At 66.7% G+C, this 13,877-nt stretch overlaps 1 protein-coding gene across 3 annotated transcripts; it reads left to right on the top strand.

Moving 5' to 3' along the window:
* Positions 1-6,195: 6,195 nt before the first annotated feature.
* LOC311443918 (glycine receptor subunit alpha-4) lies at positions 6,196-13,427 on the top strand. Of its 3 annotated transcripts, XM_084534581.1 has the most exons (10): positions 6,268-6,481; positions 8,200-8,333; positions 8,537-8,604; positions 8,776-8,999; positions 9,120-9,202; positions 9,443-9,583; positions 9,669-9,883; positions 10,301-10,450; positions 10,904-11,008; positions 12,423-13,427. In XM_084534581.1, exons 1-10 carry the CDS (start codon positions 6,393-6,395, stop codon positions 12,708-12,710), a joined length of 1,497 nt encoding a protein of 498 aa, XP_084390707.1. In that variant the 5' UTR covers positions 6,268-6,392; the 3' UTR covers positions 12,711-13,427. The 3 variants fall into 3 exon arrangements, with proteins under 3 accessions (XP_084390709.1, XP_084390707.1, XP_084390708.1); XM_084534582.1 differs by lacking the exon at positions 10,904-11,008 and having other exon boundaries at positions 6,269-6,481; XM_084534583.1 differs by lacking the exons at positions 8,537-8,604; positions 10,904-11,008 and having other exon boundaries at positions 6,196-6,481.
* Positions 13,428-13,877: the final 450 nt, after the last annotated feature.

Genomic DNA, 13,877 nt, shown 5'->3' with positions numbered 1-13,877 from the left:
GGGGAATAAACCCCCTGCTTCTTCTGTCCGCAGGAATTCGAGCTCTCCTGTTTTGTGAACTCCCTGGGGGGAAGCAGCAGCTTCATGCTGCCAGGGAGGGTGCGAGCAATGAAGGGGGCTGTGATTCCTGCACAAAGTGCCTCCAAACCCCGGGTAATTGGCAGCTGCTCGTTAGCAAGCTCTCCCCCCATGTGCCCCCACCCCGGGGCCGCGCAGCCGCTCGCCCGGCAAACCCCCACGGCTGGCTTCGGTTCATCCACCCCTCTGCTCTCCACCTAAAAAGCCCGTGAGACCTTCTCCCTGTGCAGGCTCTGCACATCCCTGTGTCCCAGCACCGCCCTGGATGAGGCCCCGAGCACGGCGTGCTGCTGCTGCTGCTGCCCCAGGTCTCCCCCCTTGCTCCCTCCCTGCCCGAGGACACGCTGCTGCTGGGCAGGCAGGGAACGGGGGACGCTGCCCCGTTTGGCCAGGTAAAAATAACCGTGCTTATAAATCACCCTGCGTTGTGCTGAGATTTGTTCTGGCCCTGCTTTGGCAGCCAGCTGCCCTGCAGCATCTCCCAGGGGGCGAGTTAGCTGCCTGGGTCCGTGAACACAGCCCCGGGAGGAGGATCCCCCCCGAGCAGCCCGGGTGCAGGTCCAACATCTCCGACGTTCACGGCCTCGATACACCCAAAAGGAGCCGGCAACAGCGCGCGCAGCGCCTTATCCATTATACATGGGGCAGCGGGAGGAACACCGGTGTGTGCTGTCACAGCACAGAGCCTGGCTGCTATTTTTAGGCAGATGTTTCCCCAGCCAGGCCGAATTGCTGCTGGTTTCTACCTCCCGTCCTCAGCCGCCTCGCTTCCCCCATCGCAGGGTGGGAACCCCCTGGGCTGGGCAGCCCAAAACGGGACCTGGAGCTGCCCGCGGCAGCCAGGGATGCCCAGGAATTTTCCTGCCGTGCCAAATCCCCTGCCCAAGCGGAGAGGAGCAGCATCCAGCCCTCCAGCTGCCTCCCCCCGGCGGTGCCAGGGACAGTGCCTGGAGCTGGCCCCGCTCTCCCAGGCTGGCTGCACTCGCCCTGCTATTTGTAATCCTGGGTTGCTGCGAGGCTGCAAAGTGTGCTAATAACAATTAAATTTAAAGAAAAAAAATGCTGGCTGAACCCATCAGAGGACGGGGAGGCGAGCTGAAGGACAGAGGGACAGCACGGTGCCATGGGATGATGGAGGAAGGGCAGGGCTGGGCCGAGAGGAGCTGGGCAGGACCCTCGCCGGGGGGGAGCGATGGGCACGAGGCTCGGGCCCGGGGCTTTGGCGAGGAGCTGGAGCTTGTTCCCCTGGCTGGCTTTCCAGCAGATTTGCCTTTCACGTCTCCTGACTTTCTCCTTGATTCTGCTTCACGAAGGAGGGCAAACAGCCGCCCGGCTCCCCAGGCTGCTCATTACTCTCCCGCTCTGCCCTCCGCAGGGTCGCCTTCCTGAGCGCTGCTCGGTTACCTCTCGGCAAACCCGGGGAGCCAAAGACGGACACGGCGGAGCTGATGAAGCCTGGGCAAGGCAGGGGCAGCCCCAGCTGGCCCTGCCAGCAGCTCTGGGCACCACGTCCCCATACAGGGACACTGAAGGCAGCACCGAGGCCGGGCGCAGCGCTGGGCACCCCTCTGTGCCAGCAGCTGCACCGGGACCATCGCCACCTCTCCCCGGGGACACCAAGGTGCCAAAACGCAGAGAAGAGCTGCCTTTGCCAGAGCAAGAAGAAGCAGAGGGCAGGCCAGGGACACAAAGCAGGGGTCCCCATGCTCCCCGTGCCCCATCCCCGGCAGCTCCAGCACAGCAGCACCCAGCACGCCGCCCCCCCAGCCCACACCACGACCCCACAGGACACCGGTGCCACCGGGGCAGCCCCGATCCCCCGGGACTCAGGCGCTGCCCGAGCTGCTGCTGTTTGCCTCGGTGCAGCAGCAGGAGGCTTTGCCGTCTAATTAAACAAATCCTTCATCTCCTCGGCGGCAGCCGTGCCAGGCAGGGGAGCAGCAGGGGGGGCACGGAGCAGAGGGGGGGGGGCCGAGTTTTCTTTCCTTCCTTCGCTCCCCGCCTGATGCCGCAGCTGTGTAACGCTTCGCCTTCCAAACCCGTCCCTCCGGGGGGGCTCTAGCAAATAAAAATAACCCCGCGCAGCTCGGCCGAGCCGGGCAGCCTGTGGTTAATGGTGAACGCCACGCCGCCCGCTCTGCGCCCGCTGCTCTCGTGCTCGGGGACCGCTGGGGCCGAGGGCAGGAGCGATGCGGAGGCGAGGAAAGAGCCGGAGCTCGTGGGATGCTCATCGCCATGGCAACTGCGGCTGGGATGCACGGGGAAGGGCACCCCAAAACGGGGAGGTGAAGGGGGCCACGGTGCCCCCAGCCCGTCCCTGTACAGCAGCACAGCACCCGGCGCTGGCCAAGGCATCGATTTTCCGCAGCTGCTCCTTCACAGGCGCAGAAGCCGCGGGGGATTGGGGACGGGGGAGGCACGGGGCAGAGGCTGGGGAGTCTGGTGGTGTGAAAATCCGGCAGATTTTCCCCTACGTGGCTGGAAATGCTTCAGGTGGTGGGAGCAGGGATGGGAGCATCCTCACCGGGAGGCCACGGGCATGCCCCAGCCAAAGCAGCCTCCCCTCGCTTCCCCAGCAATTCGGGGACGAGGCAGGCAGCAACAGGGTGACCCATGGGCGAGGAGAAGAGACACAAAAACGGGCACGGGCCAGGTCACCCTGGGGCGGTGAGGAGCCTGCTGAGGGCTTTGGCACCAGTGCCAGGCTCTGCTCCTGGCCCCGGGAGCCTGGTTTGACACTTATCTAAATTAAATCTCCCCTTTCAGCGCGCCCAGCTCGCCAAGGTGACGGGATCATCTGGTGAGGTTGATCCAGCCTTCGGGCTGCGTGCACCTCCCTCCTCGGCTGCTCCACCCGCAGACAGTCCCCAGCCTGCTGGAGGTGCACGGGGCTGGGAGATGGAAGTGGGATGGAAGGAGCCCCAGCCATGCTTCCCATTGCCCCTGGCGGCAAATCCCCCATCCCAAATCCCCCATCCCGGTGCTCTCCAGCGGGACGTTTGGGGAGCGCAGCCCGGCGAGGTGCCAGGAGCTGCTCGGTGAGCGGGAGCCCAGCCCCATGCCCTTGGTGGGTCCGGTGGTGCTGAGCATCCCTCTGCAGCCGCCGCCTGCAGCGCCCGCCCCGCGCCGTGCCGGCAGCAGGGGTATTTTTAGCTTGGACAAGCGCCACGGAGCTGGAGAGCGACGCTCGCTGGAGTTCGGGCCGACGTCCCGGGTCACCTTGCAATCTCCTCTGGGGCGCAGCGTCCCGGTGGCACCGCCGGGCTGCCCGCCAGCCCCTGTCCCCGTGCCCCCACAGCCGGCTGAACGGGAATCGTGTCAGGCTTTGCCCCAAAACCAAAAGGGTTCGGCTCCAGGCGTGCGTCCCGCTGCAAGCGTCTCCAAAGGCAGGATGTTCGGCATAAAGTCCTGAAATCAGGGCGCATTTTGAACCACCACATGGCATCTTCCCCTAAAAAAAAATAAAATAAAATAGAGTGATGTGGCAGAAATGGCCAAATTTTGACTTTTTTGAGCCACGTAAACAGCCCCAGGGCCCCGTGTTCAGCAGCACTGGAGGAGAAGCCCAGTGCCTCGGCCAGGAAAGCGCTCCTGGCCTCTGTGGGACACGTGGGGACCGGTGCGGCTCCGGGAAGCTGGACCAAGACCCGAGCCCCCAGCTGGGCACACGCTGGCCGCCGGGGCAAGCAGCGGGCTGGCAGCCACGCACAGGCAGGCTCGGGAAGGTATTTTCTGCAGCAGTGATCTCAGCCCTGATCAGATGCCTCCAAACGTCTGCGCAGCGGGCAGCTGCCCGTGTCCAGCCCGGGGACATCTTCGCTCCTGCAGTAAATTTCCAGACCTACAGCAGCAGGGAGGGACAGGTCCGGAGCTCCCCAAGGTGTCCACGTGGCCGTGTAGCAGCCCAGAGGGGGCTTTGGGGAGAATCCTCCCTCCTGGAGCCCCTCAAGCAGCAGGAGAGCTGCAGCAAGTTGTGTCCCCCCGAAGCTCCTGCCCCTCATATCTCATGCACCCCGGGGATAATTTGGGGCCGTGTTCCCAGATCAAATCACCTCCTTCACCTGCCTCCCTTACGCTCCTCCCCATGGCACTCGTGGCACAAAATTGATCCCAGAGGCGATTGTTCAGCCCGAGACCGAGCTGAAGCGCCTGTCAACCTTTGCTGTGAAAAAAATAACTAAATAAATAAAGATGTTTTCCAGGAGTTTAATCACTCAGCCACTCGAAATGGTGTTGGCTGGGAAGTCAGGACGACATTTATCAGACAGGATTAAACACAAAAATACATGAAATACGAGGCGGTCCGGGGGCCGAGCAGCAGCGAGGGGTCGGGGTCCAGGTGGGGGGTGCTGGCAGAGCCCCCCTGGAGGCTCTGGACCCAGGCGCATTTGCTGCGGGCAGGAGTCAGGCCCCGGGGGAACAGTTTGACGTGGGCTCAGAGACGGGGGAGGAGAAGGAATCAAAAATAAATAAATAAATAAATAAATAAATAAAAACATGTTTTCCTCCTTTCCTAGCAGCCCCAACCCCTGCTGCCTGCGTCTCTGCCATCAGCAGAGCCTGACACCATCCCCGGCAGCCGCCGCAGCGTGACGGGGACGGGGCAGGGACGGGGCATCCCCGGGGAGCACCCTGCTGCCAGCCCCGGCTCTGCACCAGGCTGCCGAGATCCCTGCACCCTGCCTCCGGGGCTGGATGTGAGCAGCGTCTTCACTGCTGGCAGCAAAACCACCTCGTGGGCTGCTCTGGGGAATAAGGGACGCGGGCACGCTGCGCGGGTGCCTCGGTTTCCCCGTGGGGTGAGAGGTTTGGCTGCCCCCCCCCGCAGCCGGTGTCAGCTCGGGTTAGCCGGGACAGGCTCTGGAAGAGGAGCTGGCGTGCGGCGAGCGCTTCCTCGGCGCCCCGGGCTCCGGATCCTGATTGTGGCTCCCAGCACCGCGGCCCCGCAAACGTTAATGGCAACGGTAATCGGAGGAGACTGCGCCCAGCTGCGGGCGGGAGGGCTGCCGTGCCCCCCTGCCCTCGTCCCCCTCCTTTACCGGAGCATCCCCCCCCCAGCCCCTGCTGCCTCAGCCACGTTTCCTCGCTCGGCGGGGAGCTCCCGAAAGCCTGCGCCAGCTTCCTGAGAAGCCAAGGCAGAGCCCAGCAAGGCGCTGCCAAAATGCAGGGCCCCCCTCTCGCCCTGGGGGGACCCCACACCTCTCCTCGGGGACATGGCTGGCTGTCCTGCACGGGTCCCCGCAGCGAGGGCTTTTCCTAGCCATTAGCAGGGTGTAATTAATATGAATAAATGAGACGAGCCAGGCGTGATGAAGGGAAACCTGAGCGGCGTGTCCGCCGGGAATCATTTATTCTGCGCTTTTCCCTTTTGAAATCCTATTTGCTTCCCTGCACGTTAATCACAGGCTGCCTGGGCCCAGGGGCAAGGCTCTGCGGCTCCGCAGCGAGCCCGGGTGATGCCAGCCCGGGGGGCGAGCAGCTCCCCAGCCCCTGCCTCAGTTTCCCTCAGCCTGCAGGCCCCGCAGCCCCCCGGCCACGCACAGCCCACCGCCCGCATCGCCTCCCAGAGCCCACCAAGGGATGGGGGCTCCCATCTGCTGGGCCTCTGCAAAAAGCAAGCGCTGGGCACCCAGTGAAGGGTGCTGAGCCCCTCGGGGGTCCCAGCCCTTGTGGGGCAGGGGAGAGCTGGACCAGCCCCCAAAGAGGCTCCCCACAGCGGGGCAGGGGGCAGGACGCTCAGCCGGACCCCCCATCCCCATCCCATCCCTCGGTCCCATCCCGCTGCTGCTCCCCGGGACACCCCACCACGACCCCCAGCTCCCGACCCCGCACCCCGGGGGCCCGGCTCCTCTCCCCCCAGCCCCGGGGGTCCCAGGGGAGGTGTCCCCCCACCCTCCTTTCCCCCAGGACCGCCCCGTCGGGTGCCGGTGCCGGTGCCCGGCGGCGCTTCCCCGAGCTCCGGGACGGGCGGAGAGGGGGCGAGGGGGTGGGCTTCGGGCTCGGAGCCCCCCAAAAAACGCTGGAGGGGGGCCGGGGGCGGGCGGCTCCCCAACGCCGTGCCCGCCTCCTCCCCCGCCGCACCGGGGAAGCTCCGCCCGGCTCCCGGTGGCCGCAGCCGGCCGGCGCCCACCCCGCTCGCCCCGGACTATGAGGAGCGGGGCCGGCCGGGGGAAAGAGGAGGAGGAGGAGGAGGAGGAGGAGGAAGAGGAGGCGGCGGCGACCCCGGTGCTGCGGGATCGGGAGCGGGGGAGCCGCCGCCGCCGGCCGGGTCATGCCCGTGAGCCCGGGGCGGAGGGGCTGCTGCGGGCTGCGGGATGGGAGCGCTCCGAGCCGGCGGCCTCGCCTTCCTCCTCCTCCTCCTCCTCCTCCTCGGCTGCCTCCTGCCCCGGCGCGGCCCGCTCAGGTGAGCCCCGTGCGCCCCCCCCCTCCCCGGTGTCCCCCGGTTCTCCGCCGGGACCCCCCCCTCCGGGCTTTCCCCGCCGGGACCCGCAGCCACGGCCCCAGCCCGATGGCCCCTCCGGGAGCTCGATGTCCCCCGGGACACCCCTGGGGACACCCCTGCCACCGGACCCTTCCCGCGGGGCCCCCCGAAAGCAGCCAAGCCCCCGCCCCCCCCAGAGCAGGGCACAGCCCTGGTGCATCACTTTTGGGTTTTGTATTTGGGGGGAGGCTCAGGGCGGTCCTGCCTCAGCCCCCAGGTGGCCCAGGCCAGTGGGTGCCCATGGGTGCGGGAGCAGCCCCCCGGGTGCAGGACCCAAAGCCCCCAAATCCCTTTGTCCCCTCCCCACCAACCTGGGTGCCGCCGGGACGGGGTGGGACGGGCAGGGGGCTGCCAGGGGCCCCGTGTCCCTGGGGAGCAGGGAGCAGGCTGGGGGGGCTGCGGTGCCCCCGGGGCTGAGCCCACTCCCCGTCCCAGCACTCGGTCCCCGTCCCAGTACAGCCAGAGCGGCACGGGGGGACTGCAGTGCTTGTGGCGGGGAGGGGGGGGCTGTATCCACATGTCACCGCTGCACAGGCACAAATTGCCGGGATCAGGATGTTCCTGGGTGGCTGTGAGCCTTCTCCAGCCCCCCCCAGCACAATGGTGCTGAGCTGCGGGGCCTGGCAGTGCCCTGCCGGGTCAGCAGCAGCGTCCCCAGGGGAGGCAGTGCCCCAAAATCCCAGCGCGGTGCCCAGGGGAGCTCCAGGGAGAGCCCTCAGCTTCCTCCCCAGCCAGGAGGAGGACACGGCTCACAGCCGTGTGGCTTAACTCCTTGCTACCTGCCCTCCTGCAGCCCTCCTCCTCCTCCTCTTCCTCCTCCTCCTCCTCCTCCTCCTCCTCTCCCTGCCCCAGAGGCTCCGAGCTGCTGCAGGCACAATTTCTCCCAGCCTTTTGCTCTGGCCCAAGCCCAGACCCAGGCACTCTCCACCGCCCGTCCCCAATTAAGTACGGGAAAACCTGCACGGCCAGCTCATTTTGGGGTGGCTGTCGTGGCTGGTTTTGGCCAGCAAGGCTGCACACAAGCCCCTCGGGATGCCCCCTGCTCCCCCGAGCAGAGGTAGGAGCACGGTGTGGGTTTATCCTGCCCACGATCCCAGAGGTTCCCGGCCCCCAGCACGGTGCCATGCTTGTGATAAGGGGTGTGTAGCCCCGAGCAGGAGCAGGACACACCAGCAGCGCTCTGAAAGCTCCCTTTGTGCCCGGAGGTCTCCAGCTCATTCCTCCCCACCGCAGCCGCATGCCCGGCCATGTGGTGAGCGGCTTGTCTCTCGCATTGTGCCTTGAAATGATCGGTGGAGACTGATGGAAGGAGGGAAACTGGCAGGCTGCGAGGCGTCCGCCAAAATATTCCCTCCAAGGTCAGCTTCAATAAGCCTCCATCATCCCCGGGAGATGCGTGGGAGAGCTCCTGGCAGCTCCTCGTGCTGCTCCTCCTGGCCCCAGCTGGGCTGCTGCTCGATCCGAAGGGATCCCAGAGGCTCTTCCCAGCGCCCAGAGCCCACGGCACGGGGCCATCGCCGCCGTGCCCCATCCCCACCGTGGGTACCCGGCCCCAAACAGCCTTCCCGGGGGCTCCTGCCTCTTTGGGGCACCCCAGGACGTGGGTGAGAAACGTCTGAGCGGCCTCCTCCGCCCCGCAGGCTGGTCTCGGGGAGGGAGGAGATCAAAGCTGCCTCCCGCAGCTCGCCCCAGCCCATGTCGCCCTCTGATTTCCTGGACAAGCTCATGGGGCGAACGTCGGGGTATGACGCCCGGATTCGACCCAACTTCAAAGGTAAGGGCAGGGCAGGGGGCTTCCAAACCTGACGGCCACCCCCACGCAGCCGCTCGGCTCCAGGGGACAGGCACGGACCCCGAGGGCTGTCCCCGGTGGGCTGTGGGGGTCCCCACAGGGTTGGGGTCCCTGCCCGCGTCCCCGTGGTGCTGGGCTCTCCGTGCCAGCCGCGGGAGGTTGCTCGCCGCCTGCTTGTTTTCCAGGCCCGCCCGTCAACGTGACGTGCAACATCTTCATCAACAGCTTCGGCTCCGTCACCGAGACCACCATGGTGAGGGGATCGCCGGGGGCTCCTCTCCCCGGGGTGCTCTCCCGGGGAGCGTGCGGGGCCCGGTGCTCACAGGGAGTGCTGCCTCGCCGCTCCTCCTCCTCCCCTCCTTCCTCCTCCTCCTCCTCCTCCTCCTCCTCCTTGTGCCCTGCTGACGCCGTGCCTCTGCCCCAGGACTACCGGGTGAACGTCTTCCTGCGGCAGCAGTGGAACGACCCCCGCCTGGCCTACCGCGAGTACCCCGACGACTCCCTCGACCTCGACCCCTCCATGCTCGACTCCATCTGGAAGCCCGACCTGTTCTTTGCCAACGAGAAAGGGGCCAACTTCCACGAGGTCACCACCGACAACAAGCTGCTGCGCATCTTCAAGAACGGCAACGTGCTCTACAGCATCAGGTGCCGCGGGCTCAGCCCCTCTCCTCCGGCGCAGGGCTCGAGGGAGGGAGGAGAAGCTGTCCTCGTGCCCCCCCGTCGGGCAGCTTTCAGCGAGCCCCTCCTTTGGTCTGCCCCCTCCAGGCTGACGCTGATCCTGTCCTGCCCCATGGACCTCAAGAACTTCCCCATGGACATCCAGACGTGCACGATGCAGCTGGAGAGCTGTGAGTACCTGGTTCAAAGCCTGTTTCACCCCACCCCCATCCCATCCCATCCCATCCCATCCCATCCCATCCCATCCCATCCCATCCCATCCCATCCCATCCCATCCCATCCCATCCCATCCCATCCCCATCCCATCCCCCTATTTCTAGGGGAGGTGAGGGTGAAGGAGGGGCCATTTGGGGCAGGGGTGGATGGGTGCACGTCCCCCTGCCCCACGGCTCCCTCCGTCGCCCCCCCAGTCGGCTACACCATGAACGACCTGATCTTCGAGTGGCTGGAGGAGCAGGAGGCCGTGCAGGTGGCAGAGGGCTTGACGCTGCCGCAGTTCATCCTCAGGGACGAGAAGGACCTGGGCTACTGCACCAAGTACTACAACACAGGTCAGCACCCCGGGGACCCCCCCTGCCGCCCCCCGGCACGGCACGGGGCCCCCCTCGCCCATCGGGGCCGTCTATTCCCCCGCAGGCAAGTTCACCTGCATCGAGGTGAAGTTCCACCTGGAGAGGCAGATGGGCTACTACCTGATCCAGATGTACATCCCCAGCCTGCTCATCGTCATCCTCTCCTGGGTCTCCTTCTGGATCAACATGGACGCGGCGCCGGCGCGGGTGGGCCTGGGCATCACCACCGTGCTCACCATGACCACGCAGAGCGCCGGCTCCCGCGCCTCCCTGCCCAAGGTGAGCGCTGGGGACACGCTGGCGGCCCCACGGCCCCAGGGTGGGGACAGCCGTGTCCTGGGGAGGGGTCCCCAAAGCCTCGCCGGCTGCGTGCCGGTGGGGGGGACGCGGTGCCGCTTGGGTGGACGAGCTCTGGCACGCGTGGTCCTGCAAGTGGTGCTGCCAGCAGAAACATTCGGGTTTTTAAGACCTCTGCAGGCAGCATCTGCACCCCAGCGCTGAGTGAAACACCAGGAAAAAAACTGATTGCAAGCCAAAACCCCCAGCCACGTTCCCCCGAGTTTCTGGGCGTGCAGCTGCAGGGGACGGCCTCTGAGAGCTGGGCATGGTGTCACCCAGCGAGGAGGGCACGGGGGCGGCAGGAGCAGTGCCGGGCCGTGGGGACACCCCCGTTTCTAACCCCCCGTCCCCTCGCAGGTCTCCTACGTGAAGGCCATCGACATCTGGATGGCCGTCTGCCTGCTCTTCGTCTTCGCCGCCCTGCTGGAGTACGCCGCCGTCAACTTCGTGTCCCGGCAGCACAAGGAGTTCATGCGCCTGCGGCGGCGCCAGCGGCGCCAGAGGATGGTGAGCGCCTCCCCGCCGCTGCCACCACATCCCCGGGGGCTGCCGTCCCCGTGCCTGTAGGGCCGTCCCCTCCGGCACCTTGCCGCCCCGTGGGCACGGAGCCCCTCTGCCCGCCCACAGACCCCCGAGCATTTCCCTGCCCCGTGGGGCTGAGGCACGCCGAGCTCCCTGGGGCAGGCAGCAGAGGCAGGGCAGGGAAACAGCAGCAGGACCTGGTGGCACCGGGGCTGTGCTGCCCGGGGACAGGGCGCCCGGGGCCAGGCTGTGTGGGTTCGGGCACCCGCCCCGTGCCCCGCTCAGGGAAGGCAGGCGGCACTCTCCTGGCACGCCCTTGGTGGCACCGCTGGGCACGAGCCCTCCTGCTCCGGGGGCTCCTTGCCCGCGTGTCCCCACAGCCGGGGCAGGGCCATGGGTCACCCGCTGTCCTTATTTCTGTTTGGTGCGCACCAAAAGGGCCTGAGCAGCGGGACGGCCAGCCTCGAGTCCCTGCAGCAGCTGAGCAGCCAGCACAGCGGCGAGCACACCTACGCGACGCTCTCGCAGCTCTCCAGCTCCAGGGTAAAGCACAACCCTCGGGCAGTCCCCCCCCGGGCAGCGCAGCGCAACCCCACCGCCCCCCCCACTGCCCCCAAAGGAGCCCCCCGGGGAGCTCTGCCGGCCGGCGGGGGTGCGAGGAAGGAGCAGGGCCGTGATCCACGCAGGGCACATGGCCGTGGGATGGAGATACCCGTCCCGGGGCTGAAAGCAGAGCTGAGAGGGAGGGGACGTGGCAGATTTTGCCGGCTCCCTGGGGACACCCAGCTCCGTGCCTCAGTTTCCCCTTCTGTAAAATTTCTGTAAAATGCAGTGACGTGAGCCAGGCTGGGGTGATGGAGGGAGCCGGTCCTGGGCTGCTCCTCGGCTCCCTGCCAGCCCCCAGGGCAGGGCACCCAGTGCAGGCAGATTTGGGGCGTTTCCTCCCTGCCGTGACCCCACTGTGTGTGTGTGTGCTCGGGCCACACGGGCACTTGGCAGCTGGAGACGTGGGGAGGAGACCAGGCAGGGGCAGGGGCACAGGGCAGGCTCCCGGGCTTGCGGTAGGACGCTTGGGGACAAGGACATCCAGCCCGGAGCTGCCCCAGCCCCCTCTGAGCCCCCCCATGGCCAGCCCCACACCCCTGCAGACACAGCAGGGGTGAAGCCCCCGTGCTGGTCCCGTTGGGGTTGGGGAATGGCTGTGGCCCCCCAGGGGCATGGGGCAGGCGGCTCCATCCATCAGGGGAGCGCACACACCTCAGCTGCACACGAGGACTCGTCTCAGCGATTTAAGCCTCTGCTGCTCTTCCCACCGGGAAATCTTGCTTAGCCGGCAGATTGCAGAGATAAATAAAGATCTGTGGCCGCCGGCTCTCCGCATGAGAGCCCCCCTGGCCGGCCGGATGCACACGCAGGCCGGGTGCTGCCCTTCGCCCGGACCCCTTGGAGGGCAGCACTGCTCGGAGGTGGCACCCACGGTGTGTGGGCACGGAGCGAGGATGGGGCTCTGTGGAGAGCCACACGCAAAGCCCTACAAAGGGTGAACCAGCAGGCTGGCGTGGCTTGCTAATGAAGCAGCTGTCGGGGAGGAGTGCGGGTGCTGCTGGCTGGGACTCCACCTCCCCCAGTTCACCCCAGCACGTCTGTGCCAAGAGCTGGGCTGCCCAGGAACCCGGGTGGGCTCTGGGGGTCCCCGTGCTGGGCTGCAGGGCTGGTAGGTGCACCTGGAAGCCTTCAGAGCACCCTCGCACCCCCATGTGCCTGATCCCAGCCCCGTGATCCCCCACACCCCTGGGTACCCCTGCCAGCCCCGTGCTTCTGCCTGCACGCTCGAGGCACCCACAGGGGCGTGCAGCGGGGCTGGCACACACGGGGCTGGCACACACACACGGGGCATCCATCCCCTGCTCACACCCGCTCCGTTTGCTGCCTGGCTGACGGCGCTTTCCCCCGCCAGGAGGAAGAGCTCGTCCGTGAGAGCCGCTTCTACTTGCGAGGCTACGGGCTGGGCCACTGCCTGCAGGTGAAGGAGGGTCCCGGGGAGGGTCCCGGCATCTACAGCCCCCCCCCGGGCAGCGCGCTGCTGCGGGAAGGGGAGACCCTCCGCCGGCGCTACGTCGACCGCGCCAAGCGAATCGACACCATCTCCCGAGCCGTCTTCCCCTTCACCTTCCTGGTCTTCAATATCTTCTACTGGGTCGTCTACAAAGTGCTGCGCTCGGAGGACATCCACCCGGTGCCCTGAGGCCCGAAAATGAGGGACTGCCTCTCAGCCAGGCCCCGCTGTGTGCCTGTCCCTCTGGGTGCTGGGGGCAGCCCCCAGCCCAGCCTGGCCATGGCTAGGGCCCCTCTGGCCCCCTCCCAGCCCCACGGCTCACCGAAGGGTCGGGGCCAGGCAGTTTCCCTGCTGCAGAGCCCAGCGCTGTCCCTATTCTAGGGCACATGTCCCAGGAGCGATGTCTGTGACGTCCTTCCCCGTCCCCGACTGCCACCCGCCCTGCCAGGGCCCCGGTCCCACGGATGGAGAAGGAAGGCGGGTGGCACACGCAGCCCATGGCAGGGGCTGCTCAGCACCCCGGGCAGGATGCTGAGGGGGGGTTTTGGGGTTGGAAGTGTGGGGGCAGCTCGGCTGACCCCCTTTGGATGAGCAGAGCTGTACTGGCATCTCCGCAGTGACTGCCACCACAGGACGTGGCTGTGCTGCTCAGGAGGAGGTGGTGGCACGTCACCACGGTGCCAGCAGCAGAGAGCAGGAGGTGAAATCGCCCCAGCCTTGCTGACCCCAGCCCCCAGTTGCCCTCACCCAGCCCCCAGGTGTGGTTCACCCCGGCTGCTCCTCCACCGGAGAGCACCCAAACCCTCGACTTCAAACTCCAGCAAGGCTTCCAGCCCTCCGAACCCGGATGTCCTCCGTGCTTAGCTGGAAATAAAAGCAGTAGGCAACGTTTCTGTAGGTTCTGCAGTGAGAAATGTGTTGCTGCTCTCCTTTCCCCCTGCTCACATCAAGCCCAGGCGGGGCTCGCGTCCTCTGTGGGGTGGTTTGCTGCAGCCCCCCGGCATCCATCCCCCGGCAGCGCCAGGAGCAGGGCACAGGCAGGGCAGGGCCCACCAGGACGGGCTGGGATGGCTCCAGCCCATCGCCACTGCTGGGTGCCCCCCACACTGCTGTCCCACCTCAGGCAGCCTTCAGAGACTTGTTTTTTGGCGGGAGCCCATCAGGAGGTGATGCCGGCACGTGGGCAGCACCCGCAGGTGTTTTTAAACAGCCTCCTCAATCTTCCTGCACAAATAAACCCTTCCTGGGATTTTCAGCGGTGTGCTGGGGGTTTCTCTCCGCCCAGACCCCCGTGGCCTGATCCGGCTCCAGCTCCTGGCTGCAGGAGGGATGCAGGGACGAGGATGGTGCAGCCCT

The sequence above is a fragment of the Aythya ferina genome, assembly GCF_964211825.1.
Source record: "Aythya ferina genome assembly, chromosome: 13".
Lineage (NCBI taxonomy): Eukaryota > Metazoa > Chordata > Aves > Anseriformes > Anatidae > Aythya > Aythya ferina.
The sequence above is the reverse complement of the archived record's forward strand: the minus strand, read 5'-3'. Positions and strand labels throughout refer to the sequence as shown.